Raw genomic sequence first — 19870 nt, 5'->3', positions numbered from 1 at the left:
GGATGAGGAGGCTTCAGGGTGCTTGCAAAGCCACAGGCATGTGGGTCACCGTGGACGCCAAGGTCTTGTAAAGGCACATCTTACAAATAAAGAAGAATTATCTTATGAGAAAGAAAGTACCATGAGACTTATCTCTCTCGTATGTGTGGACACCAAGGTCTTGTAAAGGTCAATATTATGGCAAAATTATCTTAGGAGATGGTATCATGAGGCTTATTTTCTCAAATTTGTACAACCCACGTGCTATGACTGTAAGAAGATGGGTCTCATGAGATGTCATCTGCTTCGCATGATAACAATCTCACACCACTACATTTTGAATCAACTGCAACCTAACATTATTGATTATTCAATGAAGTACATCCCATGACTTGTTCACATCTTCATTCAATCAATTTAAATAAAAGACTTATTACCAAATATAACAGCACAGATCCTCTGTCATTAATTATAGCTATGTAACATATGTTGTGCCTACACCAACAAATTAAATTTGCAATTTCATGCAAATTATATGGAATATCATATAGGGGATGCAATTAACATTTTAACACCATATGTCTCCCTCTCTTACAATTTCCAGTCAGTAAATATTACGAGACAGAGGATCACAAAAGAGTATAAAATTGCACATGGTCAAAGTTGATCCCCTCGTAACATTTTTTCTTGAATTCAGTGCAAAGAAAGATATCTTCACTTCCAAGTTCCATCATCACACAATCATAGAGTTCCAAACTTCTGATAGGACCTCCTTGATTTCCAATTGCTTCATATTTAGGGTTAGCAGGTGCAACTGCAGCTGGTGGGAGAACATTTTGTTCTCCTTAAGGAATATTTGCATGGTTAGAAACAGTTTTATCAATGTTCGCTAGAACGTGTCGCCTGGAAATTAGTCACCAAGTATTATCCCATATATGCCGAACAAATTGCTTCTGCTGCCGGTAGAAAAACGGGTAACCCACATCCTGCTACCAGCCAAAAAGAAAATACTTCTTCAGTATCTTTAACAATGGCATTGATACTTGAGCTGAATTTAATTTCTACATTCAATATGAGACCAAAAAGATGATAGAATAAAATAAAATAATACAAGTATTAGAAGGTAGATTGATACCGCCAAAGAAAAATGACAAAATGTGAGGCAGCTTCCTAAAGGCCTTTCAATCTGATCACTGCAGTAGATAGAGAGAAAAATAAATGCTCAGTAATATGTATATATAGATAAGCCATAAAACAATACAAGACACAGCTTGAAAGACCCACCAATTCCAAAGGCATCTGATGTGCCGGAGATGGAACAACAAGAGCCGGGCTTCGATTTGTTGAGACCACATGCTGAAAAGAGTGTAGGTCTGAGGATTCGCTTCTCAGTGAACAGTAGAATTCTGACCCAGAGGCAACCGATATCTCAGAATTTCCTCTTCTGGACCTTGTTGGCCTCAAACTTGTTCCACTTGATCCATCTGTAGTACCAGCACCTGACTATTGTAATTACATTAAAAATTAGATAAACAAGCCAATCAATGAAATGAGCAGCCTTTTTCTTTTAGTGCGTGTCACTGTGTTGTGTGTTATCCCACAAGTGCCTCGGGCAAAGGAAAATGTGACAGGAACATAAAGGGGAGTTTTAAAAAATTCTCATTCATACATACATATATATATATATACCCTTTTGCCATTACTAATATTTTTATTTAAATCTCTTCTGCGTAGGAGGGCATAGATCCTTCTATGATTAAGATTACCCTCCCAAAGTGCACCCTGGCAAAATATAACTCTCAAGCATTCTCATCACCTACTACTACTGAAACTGAAAAAACTTAACTCAAATGACATTCAGCCTAGAAAGGAAAAGCATAAGAAAATGTGCAGCTAGAGGAAGATTAAAAGAAACTCATACATTAGGAAAACCTTTGATGTGCACGAGGATTATTGTAATATCATCTGTCCGATTTTCGTGTTCCAACCATATTTTGTATGATTCTCCAGCTATGGCAGCACATGCATCCTGGGGATCTGTATATCTTGCCACCTATATCAAGAAAGAAACCAAAAAATATGTTAAGGGAACGAATGGAAAGACTGAAAGTAAAGGAAAACCAGAAACTATATAATCTAATATTTCAATTAAGGGAATATGACGTAACTAAATTTCATCTGGCTATCCATCATGTGCCCAAAATGGACTAATCTTTGTAAACTAAAGCAAAAAAAACATAGCACCAACTGGTCGATCAATAGGGATAAGGGGGAAGCAAAGGAAGAGTGGTTGGGCCTTGACGGGGGAGCAAGAGAAGCAAAAGGTTCTCTTGGAGCCATAAGGGTGAACTGGCAAGTTGTCTTTAAATATAGAGGATCTCCTCCTGTACACTGTGGTAGAGACATTTCACTACTCCTGCACTGTCTTTCTCAGAGGCTAGGCAATGACAAATTTGTGGTGACTGGTGAGGAAGGGGATTTCAAAGCATAACGGTGAGACTTGAGAACCTGCCATAGGTTTAAAAGAGAACCACGTCCTCAACCTGTCATTTTCATTAGGGAGGGAAAACCCACCCCACTTGGGGTGGGGGAGACAGGGTGTAATTCTTTTGTAAAAACTATATTTTTTATTATTAAATATAAGTAATACTTAACTAAACATGATGCATACAAAAGCTTCACCTAAAGAATAAATGCAGAAGTCAGCCAATGCTTGAAATCTTAAAGAGAAGAAAATTGGATGCAACCAAAAGTAACCACTAATAGAATGATCTCAATAATCTAAACTTAAGCATAATCATGGAAAGCTCAATATTATCGAATGTCTTATTTCTCGCTCTAGAAGGTCCACATGATACCCAGAGGAGTAGCATTCCCTGACAATCTAATGCCATGCTTTTGAAACAAACCTTTCAAATATAAAAAACACAACAATAACCTTCAAGGAAACTCCCATTGAACTCCAAATAAAGAGGAGGCAGAAAGACCACAATTCCCCAGTAATAAAACAAGTAAAAGATGTTCAATTGATTCTTCATGAGACCTACACATACGACATCTATGCACAAGAATCATTTCCTTTTGATGAGAATCGTTTCCTTTTGATGAGATTATCCAATGTTAATGTCTTTCATATAGCACACATCCAAGTCAAAAAGAAAAAAACAAAAAGTGACCTTCTTACTTCTTAGGGACTATGTTGTGTTAAATGCTTTTTGAAAAGATTAATATCTGACTAGATCCCTTCAAGGCCTCATAAAAAGAACCAACATCGAATTTGCCATTGCACTAAGCTTCGAAATTAACTTGTCATCCCCTACTCCCATTGAGAGATGAGAACGCAGTCGATCTAACAGAGAATCTACTAATTCTAATTTCCAGACATGAAAAGCACTAGAAACCATAAGACTCCAGGAAAAAATTGTCCCATTTTCAAGTAGCTCCAAACAAGAATGATTAGAAACATCCCTATTCTCATCTAATAGAAATAAACTGGGATAAATGTATTTTAGAGCAGCAGCAGCATCACATCACATATCATTCAAAAATTGAACTCTTCTACTAATTCACACCATAGATCTAACAAAACCTTAAAACCTCTGCTATCAAATGCCTTTTTTTTTCCAAGAGGCTAGACACACAAGGTGTGGTGTAATTGCCATCCCTATAACTTCACTTTTCAATTTTATAACTTCTATCTAAAGGATGGATGTCCTGTCAAGTGTTAATTTGAATGGTTCTCTTTTCCTGCACCCAATGCCCCCTTATTTGTACCTTCTAACCAGGGTATGAAAAAACGCGACACACTTAATGAAACTGACCAACCTGAATCGACCTAGGTGGTTTCAGTTGAAGTTGAATGTTTAAAATTGTAACCCAGGAATTTTCATTTAAGAGTCATATTGAGATAAGCTCAGCCAAAACAAACCCAGCCAACCAAAAAAATAATATACATTATTTTAGTTTTCATTTCTACCATAACTATTGCACCTCCATCTTCAACCTACACCATCGCTTTCCCACAACAAATGAAGTACTACTTGTAGCTACGTTCAACAACTATGGTCCATAGTAACATATATCTATGAGAGCATTCATCTCTCAGTATAGAAATTATAAAACAAGAAGTATTACCATTTTCACATCTATTCCCCAAATATGGCATTTACAATTAAATATTCTGATGAAAATTTTAAAATAGGTAGCTTTGTGTATACATTTACATTTATGCTAAGTTAGAATACTAAGAAGTCTTAATTAAGTCATGAATCTCCACAAACATGAATTAATACGAAGAGCCATATATATTATGCAACATGAATGAAGCCTACTTCTCCCAGTGCATGCCATTAGCAAACATTCAATACACATGCTTGAATTGATATATAAATGAAAAGTACTGATAAAAAAAAAAATGATAAATCAATGAAAAATAATAAATTGAGCATCATCAAGGAAAGGTGGTAAAACTTAAAATGGTAAAGCTGATCTATCCATCCTAGAATTTGGTCATGTGTCATACCGTGTTAACAACTGCTTGGCTCGAGAGGAACTCGAAAACCCCATCACTTGCAACGACAAAGAAAAGATGATTAGCTGTAAGCTGAAACACAGAAATCTCCGGATCAGCTACAACACCAATCTTCTCAGCTGTACTATCCCCAACACTCCTCGTAAAAGCAGTCCCCGGATACATCCCATTCTGAACCCACAACCTCGGGGGATCACCGCCATCAGACTCTTCATCACCCCACGCCTGAATATTTGGATCCTTAAGCCCTTCCACTTGATCAACACTCAAAACCCTGGCCCCAGCAAGCTTCACTCTCTCATACTCATCTTTCCTAAATGGGGTCTGATCTAATGACATGTCCTGGGCTAATATACTATTCCCATCCTTAACTGCAACCACAGCCCTCGAATCACCCGCATTTGCCACGAAAAGTGTATCCCCAATGACAAGAACAGTAATAGCAGTGGTGCCACTCATTGAATCATCAATCCCACTATTATGTAACTCAGAATTAGTATCTGCAAACGCAGAATTAAAAGCTCTAAGAGGGTCATCCGCTAATGTAGGGTCATCAGCTAGCTTTTCTACCAACCTATCCTTAACGAAATTGGAACACTGAGTACCAAATTGACCATGCCCATCAAACACACCAAAGAAATGGATATTTGGGTTACCTTGAATCTGGGTTTTAATGCAAAAACTGTCTTGGTTTTCTTTATCAGGTGAGTCAGGGTAGTAACCACGCTGTGTGAGAACAGAGTACTCTAAATAAAAATTGTGTGAGGGAACAGGGACTTTCTCCAAGGATCTTTGTGTGAGTATGTGTTTGGCATGCAAACTGTAATCTCGGGAGTCTCCGCCCGATGAAGGTGGATACCCGCTACAGCACTTGCCGTTGACACAGCCCATGGTTTCAAGAAGCAAAACTTTTAACTTTAAGGACCAAAAACCAAGAAACTAAAAACTGCAGCCAAGGTGTTTGAGAAAAGTCCTAACAGAAACAGAGAATGATTGAGACTTAAAGGTTGCAGATGCATAATTCTTGGTTGAAATGGTAAAATGGGTAACCCTGGAATTTGACATTGAGGGTCTCCATGTAGTGATTTTGGGCAAAACCCATGTTTCAGAAACAGAGATTCAGAAATAAAGGTCAAGGAACAAAGACTTCGTAGCAATTCAACCAGAAAGCTACTCTACTTGTAATGAAAGGAAAAATTAAAGTTTGAGTCATGTGGGTTTTTAATATTTCTAAGAAATGAAAATGGTTTTCTAGGAAAATTGTTAGGAAAGAAACAAGTGCTTCAAGAAGAAACGAATTACTAGAACTCCATCTTTAAGAAAGCCCATAAGAAGCAAAGAAAAAAGGTTGAGACATTTTGGTTTTGTGATCAAACAAATGGCTTGGCTTCAGCTTGCTACAAAGATAACGTGTTGTGTGGGGTTTTCCCAAAAACAATAAACTAAAAAACTTGTACCTTTTGTATTTCGGGGGCACAACACAGGATCAGGGCTCAATGAAGAACAGAACATCAGAAAGCACAAAAGAAGTGTGTTCGAGAGGAAAAAAAAAAAAAAAACACTAAACTTTAAGGAAGAAAAAACAGAAGGAACAGTCCAAATTTTTCAAAAGGAAAGACACACCGATGGTGCAACAAAAGCAGAGGTTTCTTTCAAGAAAGAGAGAGAAGAGTTTAGATTTGAGATTCTATGTGTGCATGGGTGGATTTGTCTGCACAAAGCCCATGTTCCAAGAAAAACACCCCCACCCACAACAACAGTGAGTAGGAAAGGTCAAATTTTTAAAACATAAAAAAGCAATACTCACAGAATTAGAAAGAAAAGTAGCATTTTTTTATGATCAACATCAACAATGCTACAAAAGTACAAATACTGTAAGTTTAGCACCAAAAAAAGTACAAATACTGTATATATAAAAAAAGTAGATACTGTAAATTAAAAATAATAACTTGAAGAGGTATAGGTATCCTATTTGTAAGTAGGATTTATAGAGTGTCTCTTGAGCAAGTAGGATTATAGAGTACCTCTGGAGCAGGAAGTGAAATATAGTCTGGATAAAGATTTCCTCCTTTTTTTTTTTAAATGAGTAAGAACCAAAAGATTTAAGACATCTTTTGTTCAATCATCTTTAACAACTTTGGAGAATTAGGAACCAAACGATATTTGTAAACTATAGGCCTGATCCTAAAAAAGATGCTGATGTAATTAATAGGGCTTATTCATAATGTATTGCAGCTTGGACATCTCATTTAGCATGTCTGCCCTTGAAATAGTTTCTTCTACAATTCAGTTGGATTAAAATAAAACTTGATGTTGCAATTAAACCTCATGCCACCGACGTTGTTGGAAGAAATGAATTTGGAGATGTCTTATTTGCTCATTCAAATCTCTTCCCTTCTTTTGATTAGATCCTTAGAGAAACATAAGCTGCTTTTTAGACCATCAAGCTTGCAGTCTTCCACAAGTATTCTTATGTCCTCTTTGAAGGTGATTCCAGAAGGGTTATCGAGACTTTGCAGAACATCAATGTGTCTACTCCTTGTTTCCTTGTCTTTTATCTCCCAGATTTCAAAGTTGCTCTAAATTCTCTTTTGTAGGGATTTTTCTTTTGTTTCTAGGGATGTTAATTTCCTTTCTCAGAAATTGGCTCGTTAGGCTGCTTTTTATAATTAGGATGGACCCATTTCAATATTTTCTCTTCCTCCTTGGGTATTTTTCCCTAGGAAATTGAGATGGGTTAGGTCTTTCCTTTGCTCTCTTTCTATATATTTATTCTTATTCACACAAAAAAAGGGTGAAATATAGTTTGACTAAAAATTAGAACATTCTTATTCATAGGATCAATTATAACAAGCCACACACTTTTATATTCTAAAAATACATTGTACCACACCCTAAAAGAGTGAGAAAAACAATTATATGCCTGCCTAAGAATTTGAAACTTTTTTAAAGGAAAAAGTTAACAAATTTCCTAAAAATATTGGTTTAGAATATATTTTTAGAAACATTTTATGGGGGAAAAAAACAATAAATCTTTTTAACGGGCTTAAATTTTCTATAAAAGTAGTTTATTAACAATTACCTTAAGGGTACCTGTTAATATGACCTTTTTTTTTATTTTTTTTTTATAATAAGAGAATTTATTTTAGACGTTACTGAACTGTAAAATGTTAAATTATACACCATGGAAAATGGGGTTTTGTTGTATTTCATTCTGGATTTTGAATATGAAGCTTTTCGCATGTTAATCAGTTGATTAGTCAAGCATGACTTCTAGTTGTAGTGGTGGCTTGCCGAACACCTGTTTGAACTTTGAACAGTTTCTTCTTTTGATTGTTGGCTTTTTGGATGCTAGTAAATTAGTAATACAACAGCCTGTGAATGAAAAAAAAAAAAAAAAAAAAGGGTTGACAGCTGAATAATAAAATTCCACTTTCGTATGAGCAATTGCCAAGTACTATCTAAATTAAGTTTCTTTGATGTGGAGAAAGATGAATGAGAATTAGTCTTTGCTTTATTAGGGTGACAGCTATGTTAGTTATATCATTCAATTTTAAAATGCTTTTTCTTGTTCAATTATTTTGAAATGATTGGCAAATTTAATCTCCTTTTGGTACTTTAAAATTTAAAACAAGTAATGATTAAGAAAAACATGAATAAGAAGAAAAAGGAAGCAAAGTGCTGAGTAATTTTTTCTAAACTAATGTGGAGGATTCTCTTCCAATTCATTATGTGATGGTTAATAAGAAAATCATTCATTTATATTAAATTACATAATTCATGTAAGCAAATCATGTAACTATTAAATAGGTTACATGATTAAAAGCAGGGGTGGAACTAGAATTTGAGGAATTGGAGAGACCAAAATAGTAATAAATATAAAATTGAACCAATTTAATAGTGTTGTACAAAAAAAATGAAAAGTTTGAGAGGCTAACCATATTTCTTTTGAAGATTTTAAGTAAATTTAGGAGTAAAAATCTAATATTTGAGAAGTTTGGGAGGCTAACCATATATATTTTTTAAAAACTTTAGCATATTTTAGGGGTAATTTTATAATATTGGAAAAGTTTGGGAGGTCATGGCCCCCCACTCTTCTAAATGGGTATGCTCTTGATTAAAAGTACACATAAATACTTTTTTAAGTTATAAATTGTCGTGCTCACATGCATGCAATGGCCTTAGCCTTGGCTGCATGCCCACTTTAAGTTGACATGGCATACAACTGCGTGCAAACGGGCATGTCATGGCCTTGACTAGGTCAAAAAAAAAAAAAAAAAAAAAACTTTCATCTAAGTAGAGGTGCATGATAGAGAAGCATATGTAAAATACACAGTTATTCATATTCAGTGGTAAAAAGTAACATGACAAACAATTTGTTTCCAAACATAGAAGAACGTAATGGAAAGATTAATTAGAGAGAAACACCCAAAAAGGCTTACATAATACGTACCTTAAAGGAAATAGTAAATACCTCATGAGCCTTAGTACCATCGATATTGATAGTGAATAGTGATACGTATATTTTGTGGATGAGCATGGACATACCTACATTAGGACCAAGGGACCCCCAAGAATTCAGTTGGACCAAACAGGTCACTAAAAAAATTGATATACATGGCTAGTCCATGACATCTCAAAACCCAAAAGATCGATGACTTTCAAAAAAAGTTATTTTAAAAATTGGTTTCTACGTTTTTTGGTGTTTTATAAAATTAAAATTATATTGTAAACAAAATATTTTTTTTCCTAATCAATAGAAAATTAAAGGCAAGCCAATCAATAAGAAGCTAAAAGCCAAAGGTTATTCTTTTATTTATATTCCAAGAAAGCCTCTTGCTTTTGAATATGTACATAGTTTTTTTTTTTTTTTTGGCAGTATCTCTAGAATCACTCTAATAATAGTCTACTTTTTATTAGCGAAGCTGAAGAAATTTAAAATTATACTCTAACTAAAACTCTATTACTAAAGGTTTCAATAAATTTTAAAATAAATTTTAATATTTATTTTAATTATTTCCTTAATTTGTCATAATTTAGTGTTTTAATAATAAAATTTACATATTAAATATTGTACTTGCGTCAAGTGACCCAATATTTGTTTTTGTCATATAGTTCATCATTTATTAAGATAGTAATCTACTATAGGTGAGACTCTATTAAAATTTCAAGTGGCTTACTAATTATTTAGATAGTTTTGATAATATTAGTAAAATATTTTATGATTTAAATAAATTTTTATTTAATCATACATTGCACATGGACTTTCTTTTGTTTGCAACAAGTGCCTACACAGACTACACTCTAATTATTATTAATATAGTTTGTCTTAGATTTAACTCTACATAAGTCTATTATCTAACTAAAGATATTTAAAATTCTACTTCAATTAAAATATATTGAAAAATGTTTTAAGTAATCTAAAATAATATTTTAACTTTTATTTTAGATTCTTTTGATTATATATCATAACTTTATGTTTTAAACAAGTGGCTCATTTATTTTTTGAGCAAAATATAATGAACATTTCATTAATGAGAAGAACAATTATCAAAGTACAAAGCCTCCAAGAATGGTAGTGGTCCTGGTGGAGGTGAGTCTTCTAACCAAATAGCATTTTCATATAGATTTTTTCCAAATCTGGCTAGAGAATGGACAACAGAGAGTTAATGCCTAATACAAGAGAAATGACAAACTCTTAGCTCAGCCACTATATGTTGGATTTAGTAATATAGTTTCAATTTATTTATATATACTTTCTAATTAAGTTGTGCACCACAGAGTCATCATACTAATTATATAATAATTTAGATATTTTAATAAATTATTAAGGAAATAAATTAGGTTTGTATATATATTGACCCAAAACTCTCAAAAGTGCATATTGCAACCCCTCACTTTCTTTGAGGTCATCCCAAATATATATATATGTGAGGTAGATTGCTTGTACTCTTTAGGCTTGTCCACTAGTTTTGTTTTGGAACTTCTCTTTTGTAAGCATAAAGAGAGGCGTCTCTTGGGAGTGTCCTCAACCCCAAGCATTTGCAAAATTCCAAAAAATGCTTTAAAGAAATCCCAAGATTGCTTATAAGTGTGTAGGGGACCATAAATATGTCACGTACGCTCGAAGAATCTAGATTCTAATCTTTCCTTTTGAGCTTAAATTAATGGGTTTCTTACCTATCCTAATCTTTCACTTTTTCTTTTTAATTACAAATCATAAAAATAAAAAGAGAGAGAGAGAGAGATGCTTGTTTTTAGGATTATGAATGAAAAAAGAAAAAAAAGAGGGAGAACAAAACTAAGAATTGAGTTTTACATTCAAAACAAAAAACCCATCAACGACTACATATTTATTATATAAACGACTACATTGAGACAACTATTAGGCATCAAATAGACCGGTTAATTAAGTCTTTCACTTTTAAATTGTGCAACATCAAAACACCTATCAAGCTAAAATTTTGTCATTTTCTTCCCATTTAATCTTCATGACATCTACCTTTTGGTTTCTTTCCATTTTCTTTTTGTTTTGAAAGATGAAAGTGGGTTGAAGTGATAATTCAACCATAATTTTTTGATAGTTTTGGTTGTGATTGGAACACATCTCTTTTTCTCACTCACTTATTATCTACCTATCTCAAAAAGGAGAAGAAAAAAAAAATGAAAGTAATAGCTCGCTTGGGAGATGGGAGGTGGAAAGGATAAGAAGAAGTATTATTGTAAGAAAAAAATTCCTATGTGTCTTGTTTGAAACAACTTATTTAGTTGAAATTGAAAACTTTTTGCTGAAAGTATAGAAAAAAATGTTAAAAAATAAGCTGAATAGTACAGTGAGACTCATAAATAATATTATTGCAAGAAAAAGTAATAGCTTGCTTGGGAGGTGGGAGGTGAAAAGGATAAGAAGTATTTTTGTAAGAAAAAAATTCCTGTGTCTTGTTTGGAACAACTTATTTAGCTAAAACTGAAAATTTTTTGCTGAAAGTGTAGAAAAAAAATGTTAAAAAATAAGCTAAATAGTACAGTAAGACTCATAAATAATAGCAAAAATAAGTTAAAAGTGAAGATAAGCTGAAAATTTTAGCTCATTCCAAATACATCTAGAAGAAGATTGGGATGGAATCTATTTGACTTATTTCTTTGTCCTTTATGTAATTTTAGGTACTAGAACCGGCCGGTTTTCTCATATAAAGGAAGCTTCAATTTGCTAATCTTCCACATTTTGAGGTCAAAGTCTACAGTAATAAGTAATAAGTAATAACCATACTAAGCTCCATTACAGGGTACTAGATTATCTTACCAACCCCAATTTCAAAAGAATTAATTATGGCTTATTATTTAAATTAAGGAATACTTTGTTTAATCTTTCAGTGGAAGGCAATTAATCACCACTTGCTTTAAAGGGCCACATGTTGAATTACAAGAGGTTTCAGGGTTTCCCAACTAAACCAAATTACTCACCAACCAAAACAAGGATTAATATAATGATATAATCCCTAGTTAAGCACATTGCAGTAGTTGGAGTGATTTCAAGTGAGTACTCAGTAGGAAGATATTTGATTTTATTTTTCTTTAATTTATGTTTGGGGATTTTTAATATATCAATGAATTTGAAATCATCATGTGCCACGAGGTTTGGAGCATGATTTTCACAGAGCATCATAGCTTGAAGAGACAGCTCTAATGTTTATTCAAGCTAATAATTTGGTAAGTATACATCTTTTTTTCTTTTTTTGATTTCAAATCCTGATGACTGAAATTTTTTTATGTTCATGAGTTTAGGCTCTTCTTACTGCAAATTTTTTTTCCCCAACAAAGTCCAAACTTTAATTTATGTGGCAACAGTCTAAAATCAATATAATCTACTATTGCTAAACCTATATATTTCTTATTTTCATGCTAGTGGCAGGGCTATAATTTTAATCAAGGAAGACAAATTTAAATACAAGATTCAAGACAATATTAATTCAAAAAATCTTAATTAATAGTATAAGAAATTTTTTAAATTAATTGATATAGAAAATATAATACAAATGTAAGTCATAGTTTATATTATTTGTGTCTAGTGTTATTATTATTATAATTATATATTGAGACTTGGTAATCATTGTATGTTTAAGCAACTTCATGACTTAGATGAATATAAAATAATAAATACAGAGTCATTAATTGATGAAGTTAAAACTAATGGTAAGATATTTAAACAAGTCATTTTGATTACTTAAAAGTAAAAGTTTAAAAATTAAAAGTATAATAATATACTCAACTTTTTAAAATGTTATATATATATATATATATATATATAAAAACTTTATGGTGGCTTGTAGACCTTACACTGTCATATATATATATATATATTAAAAAATAATCATTTGGAGCCTTTATGGCGACTTTTTCTTTAAAAAAAAATATTATATGCAACATGAATTTGATCCAAGTCTATTTAAGGGGAAATTACTTTATGATATTGTCTTATGCGAATTCTCTTTTATAATATGTGTGAATCCCACATACATGAATTCCACATGCTGTAATTAAAAAATCTCTTAACTCATGATATACTTTCTTCAAATTAGGATGTCAACCTTTAAAACAAAATTTAATGAATAAAGCGTGGATTCCACGTATGTTTCATGAATGAACTTTACAAATAAAGAATTACTGGCTTATTGTACTCAATTTTTTGCTTTTTTTTTAATAAAAAAAAAAAACAGATTCTCTTTAAAAATTAAAAAATTTTCTTATTTTAAAATTGGACAATTTGGATTATAGTGGGATAGCTCTGCTCTTCCAATCCCTCCCGATTGTTGCCTTCTAATTTTTTTGGGTGAAGATGAAAATTGAAAATTCATTAAAGCAAACTAGTTACTAGTTATAGAGTCTGGGATACGAAACACTCACATATCTGCCATGATTAGACTTACAATATTAGGAGGAACAAAACACAACACAAAATATAGCATACACCAAAATATCCGTAGAAAAATTTCATTCGGAGTGCTTATGCTAAGCTTTCTCAAAGGACTGGACAAGAATTCTACTACTGATTTTGCATATATCTCTATGATGATTTCTTAACAATCAAATTAGCTGCCAGTTGGAGTTCTAATCTTAGTCTCCACAACTCTATTGCAATCATGGGTGAGTCCAATATATTTGGAGAAGCCCATCCATTATTGCCTCTGAGTAGACCTCCTGACCCTACTTGGAATGTGTTTAATTTTACAAATGAGCTTGCTGATTTGTTTATTTCTACTATCTTTTCGTTGTGAGGGAGTAGAAAAAGTTCAATGCTAGATTTCTAGTGCTTTAATCTCTTCATGGATGGTCTTATTGTTGAATTTAATTCCTTCTATTTCGCTTTTGTTTTAAGCTTTCCATATAGTTCAAGTGGACCAGAGGAATACTTCTTTCCAACCAATATTAGGGAGAAGATTAGTCTCGAGAGGGGAATTGGATACATGTTTAATCCATTAATCCCTTACATTTTGGCAATCAAAATTTAGGAAATTGATTGTTGTGTGTCTTATTAGGATAATAATGCTCGATGCTTTTATGACCATCATCAATGGAGGATAATGGTTAGTTGGTTATTTTGCCTGTATTGATTACCACACATTTAAAGTGGGTATTGAATGTCGTCATTCATTGTCCATTCAATATGGATGCATATTACTCACATATTTATTTTGTTAACGGTGCGTACAAGGTCATCCATTAAGATGGACGATCTTATCAATTTTTCCGTACTCATTAGAAATAATGAGTTCTTATTGACTTCCAAATATCCACAACCTTATGGAAATTTCTGAAAATGTGGAGGATTGTTTCAAGTTCATCTTTACAAAAAGGAAAACTAGCTTCCTAGACGAGTTTCCTTCTTGTCAGCAAGTTCCTTGTGGGGAGCTTCTCATGACAAGCGAGACAAAGAAACATAATAATGTGTGGAAGAGCATTTAATTTCCACAAGGACCACAACCATTTCTAGTTGCAAAGCTTTTGAGGCGAACATTCAAGATCAAAAGCCATATTGTAGGCTATAATATATTGTATCAAAGTAGCCATTCCTTGAGGGTGCCAAAAGATGCAATTGTCCTATTTTTGGGCAAATGGTTTTGGGGTTACTTTGGTGATTTTCTTGGTGCAAAATTATGTTTCTATATTCACTGATCATGTACATTTTACATGAACAGTGAATGTAAACATATAAGATATAAATGAGAGCCTTTCCAACTTCCAATTTACTTAAAGGTTTCCTATTTTGCACACTTTAAATAGGCCCACCCTTTGTTAAATGGACCTTCAACATTTCCTTATAAAGGACCTTGCCTAGTCTAGTAGTCATGCCAAATTTTGATGGATTTGCCATTCTTGACTAACCATCCTTTTCCTTTCTCACAAATGGGGGTTTGCTTTGCAAAAACTGTTCTAACTACTAGATTTCCTTCTAGTGGAGCTTTTGAGTAGGTGGGTATTTACTTTTTAGAATAACCTAACCATCTCTTGATAGTAGGTCTTTTCGGCTTGGGTTCATACCAGAGGAGACAAAGATTTTGGACTTGTTTAGGTTAAGTTTTTGTCCCGATAACTTGCAGAAGGTTTTCAAAGTCCTTTTGATTTTTTGGAAATTATCTTTTGCCACTTTCCCAAAAAAGTTGGACCACTTTTTGAAGCTTTGATACCTAACCAGTTCCACGAAGAAACCTGAATTTGAACAAGCTAGGCCATGTTTTCCATATAGAGAATAATTAAAAATGAAGAGAGGAATGGGATTTCCTTTACCAATTCCTCTAGAAGAAGAAAGATATATCCTAGTCTCTCTCCATGCACGATAGTCGATAGAGATGTGCTCAAGGCCACTGGTCTTTTGGATTGAGCTCAACTATATATGGAGTATGGATTGCCCTATGCTGAACCTAATCCAAAACTTCATGCGACTCTCCCAGCTTCTAAACCCAACCATAATATTGCCACTCACCAATTCCTAACACAGCCTCAATATCACAGCTTGTCCAATACTCCAACACAGTGGGCCGATTTGTTAGCCCACACACTGAAAGCAATTTTAAGCCCTGAGTTTCTACAAATTGTCTGATCTAAATCTATACCAACTTACCCAGTTATAAATCCATTTACCATTATTGTGAAAAATTTTAACTTTATTACAGGAAAGAAGAATAGGGTCTGGGTTGACCAATGTAAATGCCAAGTCTATTTTCAGAGAAAAATATGATTTTGAAACAATTAATTATTGGTAAAAGTGGAAATAGTACGTATTATTAGGGCTAAGTGGAACGTGTGTATTGCATGTATCCCCTATGAAAGGTTCTTCCTAAAAAAAAGTGTGGTCTTACTCTTAAAGGAAAACACAAAATGGTCTCATTTTTAATGCTTTGTGAATCATAGATGAAGCATGATATTAATACAAGACATTAGTGTCTAATGCATGCGTTGTCGATCAGTGATATATAAATGGATTAGTTTTCCAATCTGTTTTTTAAGAGTAGTTTACATATTATATACCATTAGGGTGGTCATGTGCTATACCTTTCGTAGTTGGACCATGCATTTAGAACAAAATTAATATAGGCCATGAAAGAGCTATTTATATAGCATGCATGGACCTAAAATCTTGATTGTGTTTGGGCCAGTCTTGTGGAACCAAATCAACAATATCGACAAGAAAGTAAACTAAGTACGGGGCCGAGAGAACTTTTTGCCAACAATTATAATGTCCTATGGAGTATATGGATAAAAATGTGAACTCTAGGCACGTTTACCATCTTTTTCAAAAACAAAATCTGTAAATTTGAATCTATATATCAATATATATATATATATATATACTTGTAAATTTGAAACAAGTTCTAAATTAATTGGTGAACCCTTTTTTTTTTCTTTTGTTGTTGCTCAAAGTTCTTTAAGAAACAAACTAGCTAGTATTTTCTCTCAACCCAAGGGATGTAATATATGGTATTATGGTTCTGTACAGATTATATATGTTTTTTATTGTCACAAAGACTTGCTGGATTGGTTGTGTAAACAATCATATGGAGGAAGAAAATGTTCATGAATGAGTATAGGAACCAACCATGCAAAAACACCTAGATACATGCACAATGGCCAAACTCAAGAACACACACAAAAAAAATTATCCAATGTTAATGTAGTAGTAGTAGTAGTAGTAGTACTGTTTCTCTCTCTTGTACTTTTGTTGAGTTCCATCAACTTTGGCAAACAATATTATTAAACTTAGAAGTAGTGTGATAATTCAATTCTCTCTAACAATCTAGGAATAAACATAATAAGAGACAAGGAAGAGAGAGTGCAAAAAGTGAACATTAAAAAGATCTTCTCTTTTTTTATAAAAGAAATTAAAAATAAAATAAAATAAAGAAAGAAAGAAAGAAAGAATAGAACATAGAGAATGAGAAAGTTCAATATGACCTCAAACATAGAGCACTTTTAAGTCCCCCACTACCATCTTCAAAATCTTAGGCGTGCAAGCCTAAGTGGGGTGCCTTATCATGATGAACCCAGTATCTCTCACACCAAACCTTTTTTTTTTTTTTTTTTTCTTGTCTTCTTAATTCCACGTCATCCCTCTCCTCATCTCTAATCTTTGCTCCCACTTTTTTTTTTCTCTTTCTACAACAAGTCAACCCCACATTCATCATCCCCATTATCCAATCACATTCGTCCACATCATCATCATTCCTAAAAATGTTTTCAACTAAACTCTAAACTCTCTCTCTAAACTCCTCTTTCCCTCCTATTAAACCTTCCTGACCCCTGACCCCCCCATATCTACCACCACCAGCACCACCGCCTTCGGGTCACTTCCGGCGAGCCGTGAACGCTTGAAACACGACGCTCCCCGCAGCCGGAAACTCATCCATTGCACAACTCCGGCATTTGAGTCCAAGTGGCTCGAGTGCACTAGCCACCCTTGTCCAAACTTCATGACTGGCACATGTGGTTGATACAGACATAGTTGCTGGCCTAAACACTTGCACAACCTTCTTCAAAACATTGGCAACATCATCATGATCATCGTAAATTGACCCCACACATTCAAAGCTTGCATAACTATAACCATCCTCAGGGGTAACATGAATTGTAGAGTAACGATCACCATCAATAACCCCATTCATTGAGTACCCACAAGGGTCAAATGCAAAGTCACAAATAAGAGCACCGGGGTTAATGTCATTAATCCCAGTAATCTCAGTCATTTCCTTCCCTGCAGTGTCACCAGTCTTGTTATCATTTGGTCGCCTAAAGAACTTTCGAGCTAGAACACGATCAAGCTCAGTCATACATATTTCTAATGTGTACAACACATCAGGAATATGAGGGTGTGTGAGAGCCATGTGAGCCTCACTAGTATTACTAGCAGTGAAAACATGCCAAGAATGAGAAGGGACTTTAGAGGGCATCACCGAAGCTTTTCTATAACAAAGATTGGAAGGAAGGGTCTCTTCCAAATAGATAACTTCTTCTTTGAAGCTAGTGTGTGGGAAAGGTTGTGCCTTTGGGAAAATAAAGCTACCTCTAGTGTAGCGGCAAGAGCAAAGAGTGAGACCAAGATGATGAGCATAGTGAAGCAATGGACGGATTGATTTGAGAAGCTGAGTGGTCCCACAAGTCTTGATGATGATCTTTGTGGGGTAAACAAAGAGGCTGGACTCAGATAACACGTAGGCATCAAAGTAGTGATTCCCTACAGCCGAGACCACAGTGCATTGGACTGCATGTAGGACTTGTTCTAGTGACTCAAACTCAAGCTGCCTTAGACCCATGTCTATAACTGCAGGATCATCACCAAAGAAATGAAGCTCTAGGCGTTTCTCAAAGCCTTCAAAACCAGATACAGCCATTGATGATAGTTGTGATTGTTAGAAACTGAAAGAGCTAGTAGCTAGCTAGAAGGTATAGTTATACTAGTGTAGAACAAAATAGTGAAAGAGATGTGTATTGCAAAGAAAGAGAGAAATTAGATAGAGATAGAGATAGAGATAGTGGAGTTTGGGACTACAGGTGAGAGAGAGAAGTGGGGGTAGATGGAATTTATAGGTGGGTGTGTGAGAGTAGAGTGGGGGTTGGGAAGTGAGTGAGAAGGGAAGGAATGGTCTGGTTTTTTGGGCATGCGGGGCTATGCAACCAAGAGTAATTATTGCAAGCATCATGAAGTATGTATAGATGATTATATGTTTTCCAAATTTTTTTGTGCCAAATCTTTCAGCAGACAGGAACAGAGAACGGAATTTATGCCCACGCGCAATCTTGTTCTTTGTCAATGAGCTGAGCTAAGCTAAGCTCTCTCAAATTTAGCTTTGGCAGCCATACTGATACTATTATCTCCCAAATAATCCAATTTTGATAAAGTTATGGCACATTTTTATTATTATCTTGGAAAGAAATGCTGTCATTTGAATAGAGGAAGCTTTTTTGTTAAGAGGACAGATTCAAATACATGTGGAAATCCACTATTTGTACACACACCAATTGATGAGATCCAAAAACGGTATTCTAATAATTTTATGTTTGAATTTTTTTTTTTTTTTTTTTTTTTTTTTTTTTTTTGCACTCAAGTGTGCTATTGGCAACCACTGCCAAGAGCTCATATAATGCTTTACCTCCAAGTCTCGTTTCATGAGGTAATTGCCATTTCATTACTCATTATTTTACGTGTAAACATGGTGTTCTGCTTCAATTTTTTGTTTTTTTTTTTTATAACACAGTCAGTGAGTACATAAAATTATATTATTAATTTTTATTTTCTTGTTTCATTTTAATTTTCATTCTCTCTTCAAGTCCTTAAACGTTGGAAGAGCAGAGTCATTCGAAATACAGGGGAGGCTTTTCATGAATCTTTTCTAATTTCATACTATCAATTTCAAGATCATTAATAATACAAACTAATTATCATAAGGATCATATGGTGTTTTTATTTGGTCAATATAATTGGTGTTCAGACTGGTACAGGAAAATGGTGGCAACCATGCATTAATGTGTTGGGACAATATTATAACCTTTGGTCGCGTTTGGCACAACAAAATTCAATCTAGCAATAGGTTTATGATTTGAGAACAGGGAAATGTATTAAGATTTGGTCAAATTTTAAGCATTTGACAAGATCAAACTCATTTGCATGATAATTACTATGAAAACAAAAACACAATTATAGACTACTGGAACTACTTGTTCCTATGCATGACAATAATATTAACATTGCTGCTGAGGTTATTGTCGTTTATAGGGCAATCTGAAGAAAAATATAGACCAAACAGGACATACAAAACTTTGTGAATTGAATTCTGATTGGCTTTAGTGTAGGATGAAAATTTGAACGGT

General features: G+C 33.8%; 2 protein-coding genes across 3 annotated transcripts; both read right to left on the bottom strand.

Moving 5' to 3' along the window:
• Positions 1-371: 371 nt before the first annotated feature.
• Positions 372-6320, bottom strand: LOC115994802 (probable protein phosphatase 2C 35). 2 transcript variants are annotated; one of them, XM_031119073.1, is made up of 5 exons: positions 4502-6320; positions 1901-2032; positions 1264-1482; positions 1115-1172; positions 372-968 (listed from the first exon to the last, which is right to left on the bottom strand). In XM_031119073.1, exons 1-4 carry the CDS (start codon positions 5399-5401, stop codon positions 1170-1172), a joined length of 1254 nt encoding a protein of 417 aa, XP_030974933.1. In that variant the 5' UTR covers positions 5402-6320; the 3' UTR covers positions 372-968; positions 1115-1169. The 2 variants fall into 2 exon arrangements, with proteins under 2 accessions (XP_030974933.1, XP_030974932.1); XM_031119072.1 differs by having other exon boundaries at positions 372-965.
• A 10809-nt stretch (positions 6321-17129) lies between these two features.
• Positions 17130-18667, bottom strand: LOC115995334 (S-adenosylmethionine decarboxylase proenzyme 4). The gene has a single exon (XM_031119853.1). The coding sequence runs from the start codon at positions 18391-18393 to the stop codon at positions 17350-17352; it is 1044 nt and encodes a 347-aa protein (XP_030975713.1). The 5' UTR covers positions 18394-18667; the 3' UTR covers positions 17130-17349.
• Positions 18668-19870: the final 1203 nt, after the last annotated feature.

Source organism: Quercus lobata, chromosome 6 (assembly GCF_001633185.2).
Source record: "Quercus lobata isolate SW786 chromosome 6, ValleyOak3.0 Primary Assembly, whole genome shotgun sequence".
Taxonomy (NCBI): Eukaryota; Viridiplantae; Streptophyta; class Magnoliopsida; order Fagales; family Fagaceae; genus Quercus; species Quercus lobata.
The sequence above is the reverse complement of the archived record's forward strand: the minus strand, read 5'-3'. Positions and strand labels throughout refer to the sequence as shown.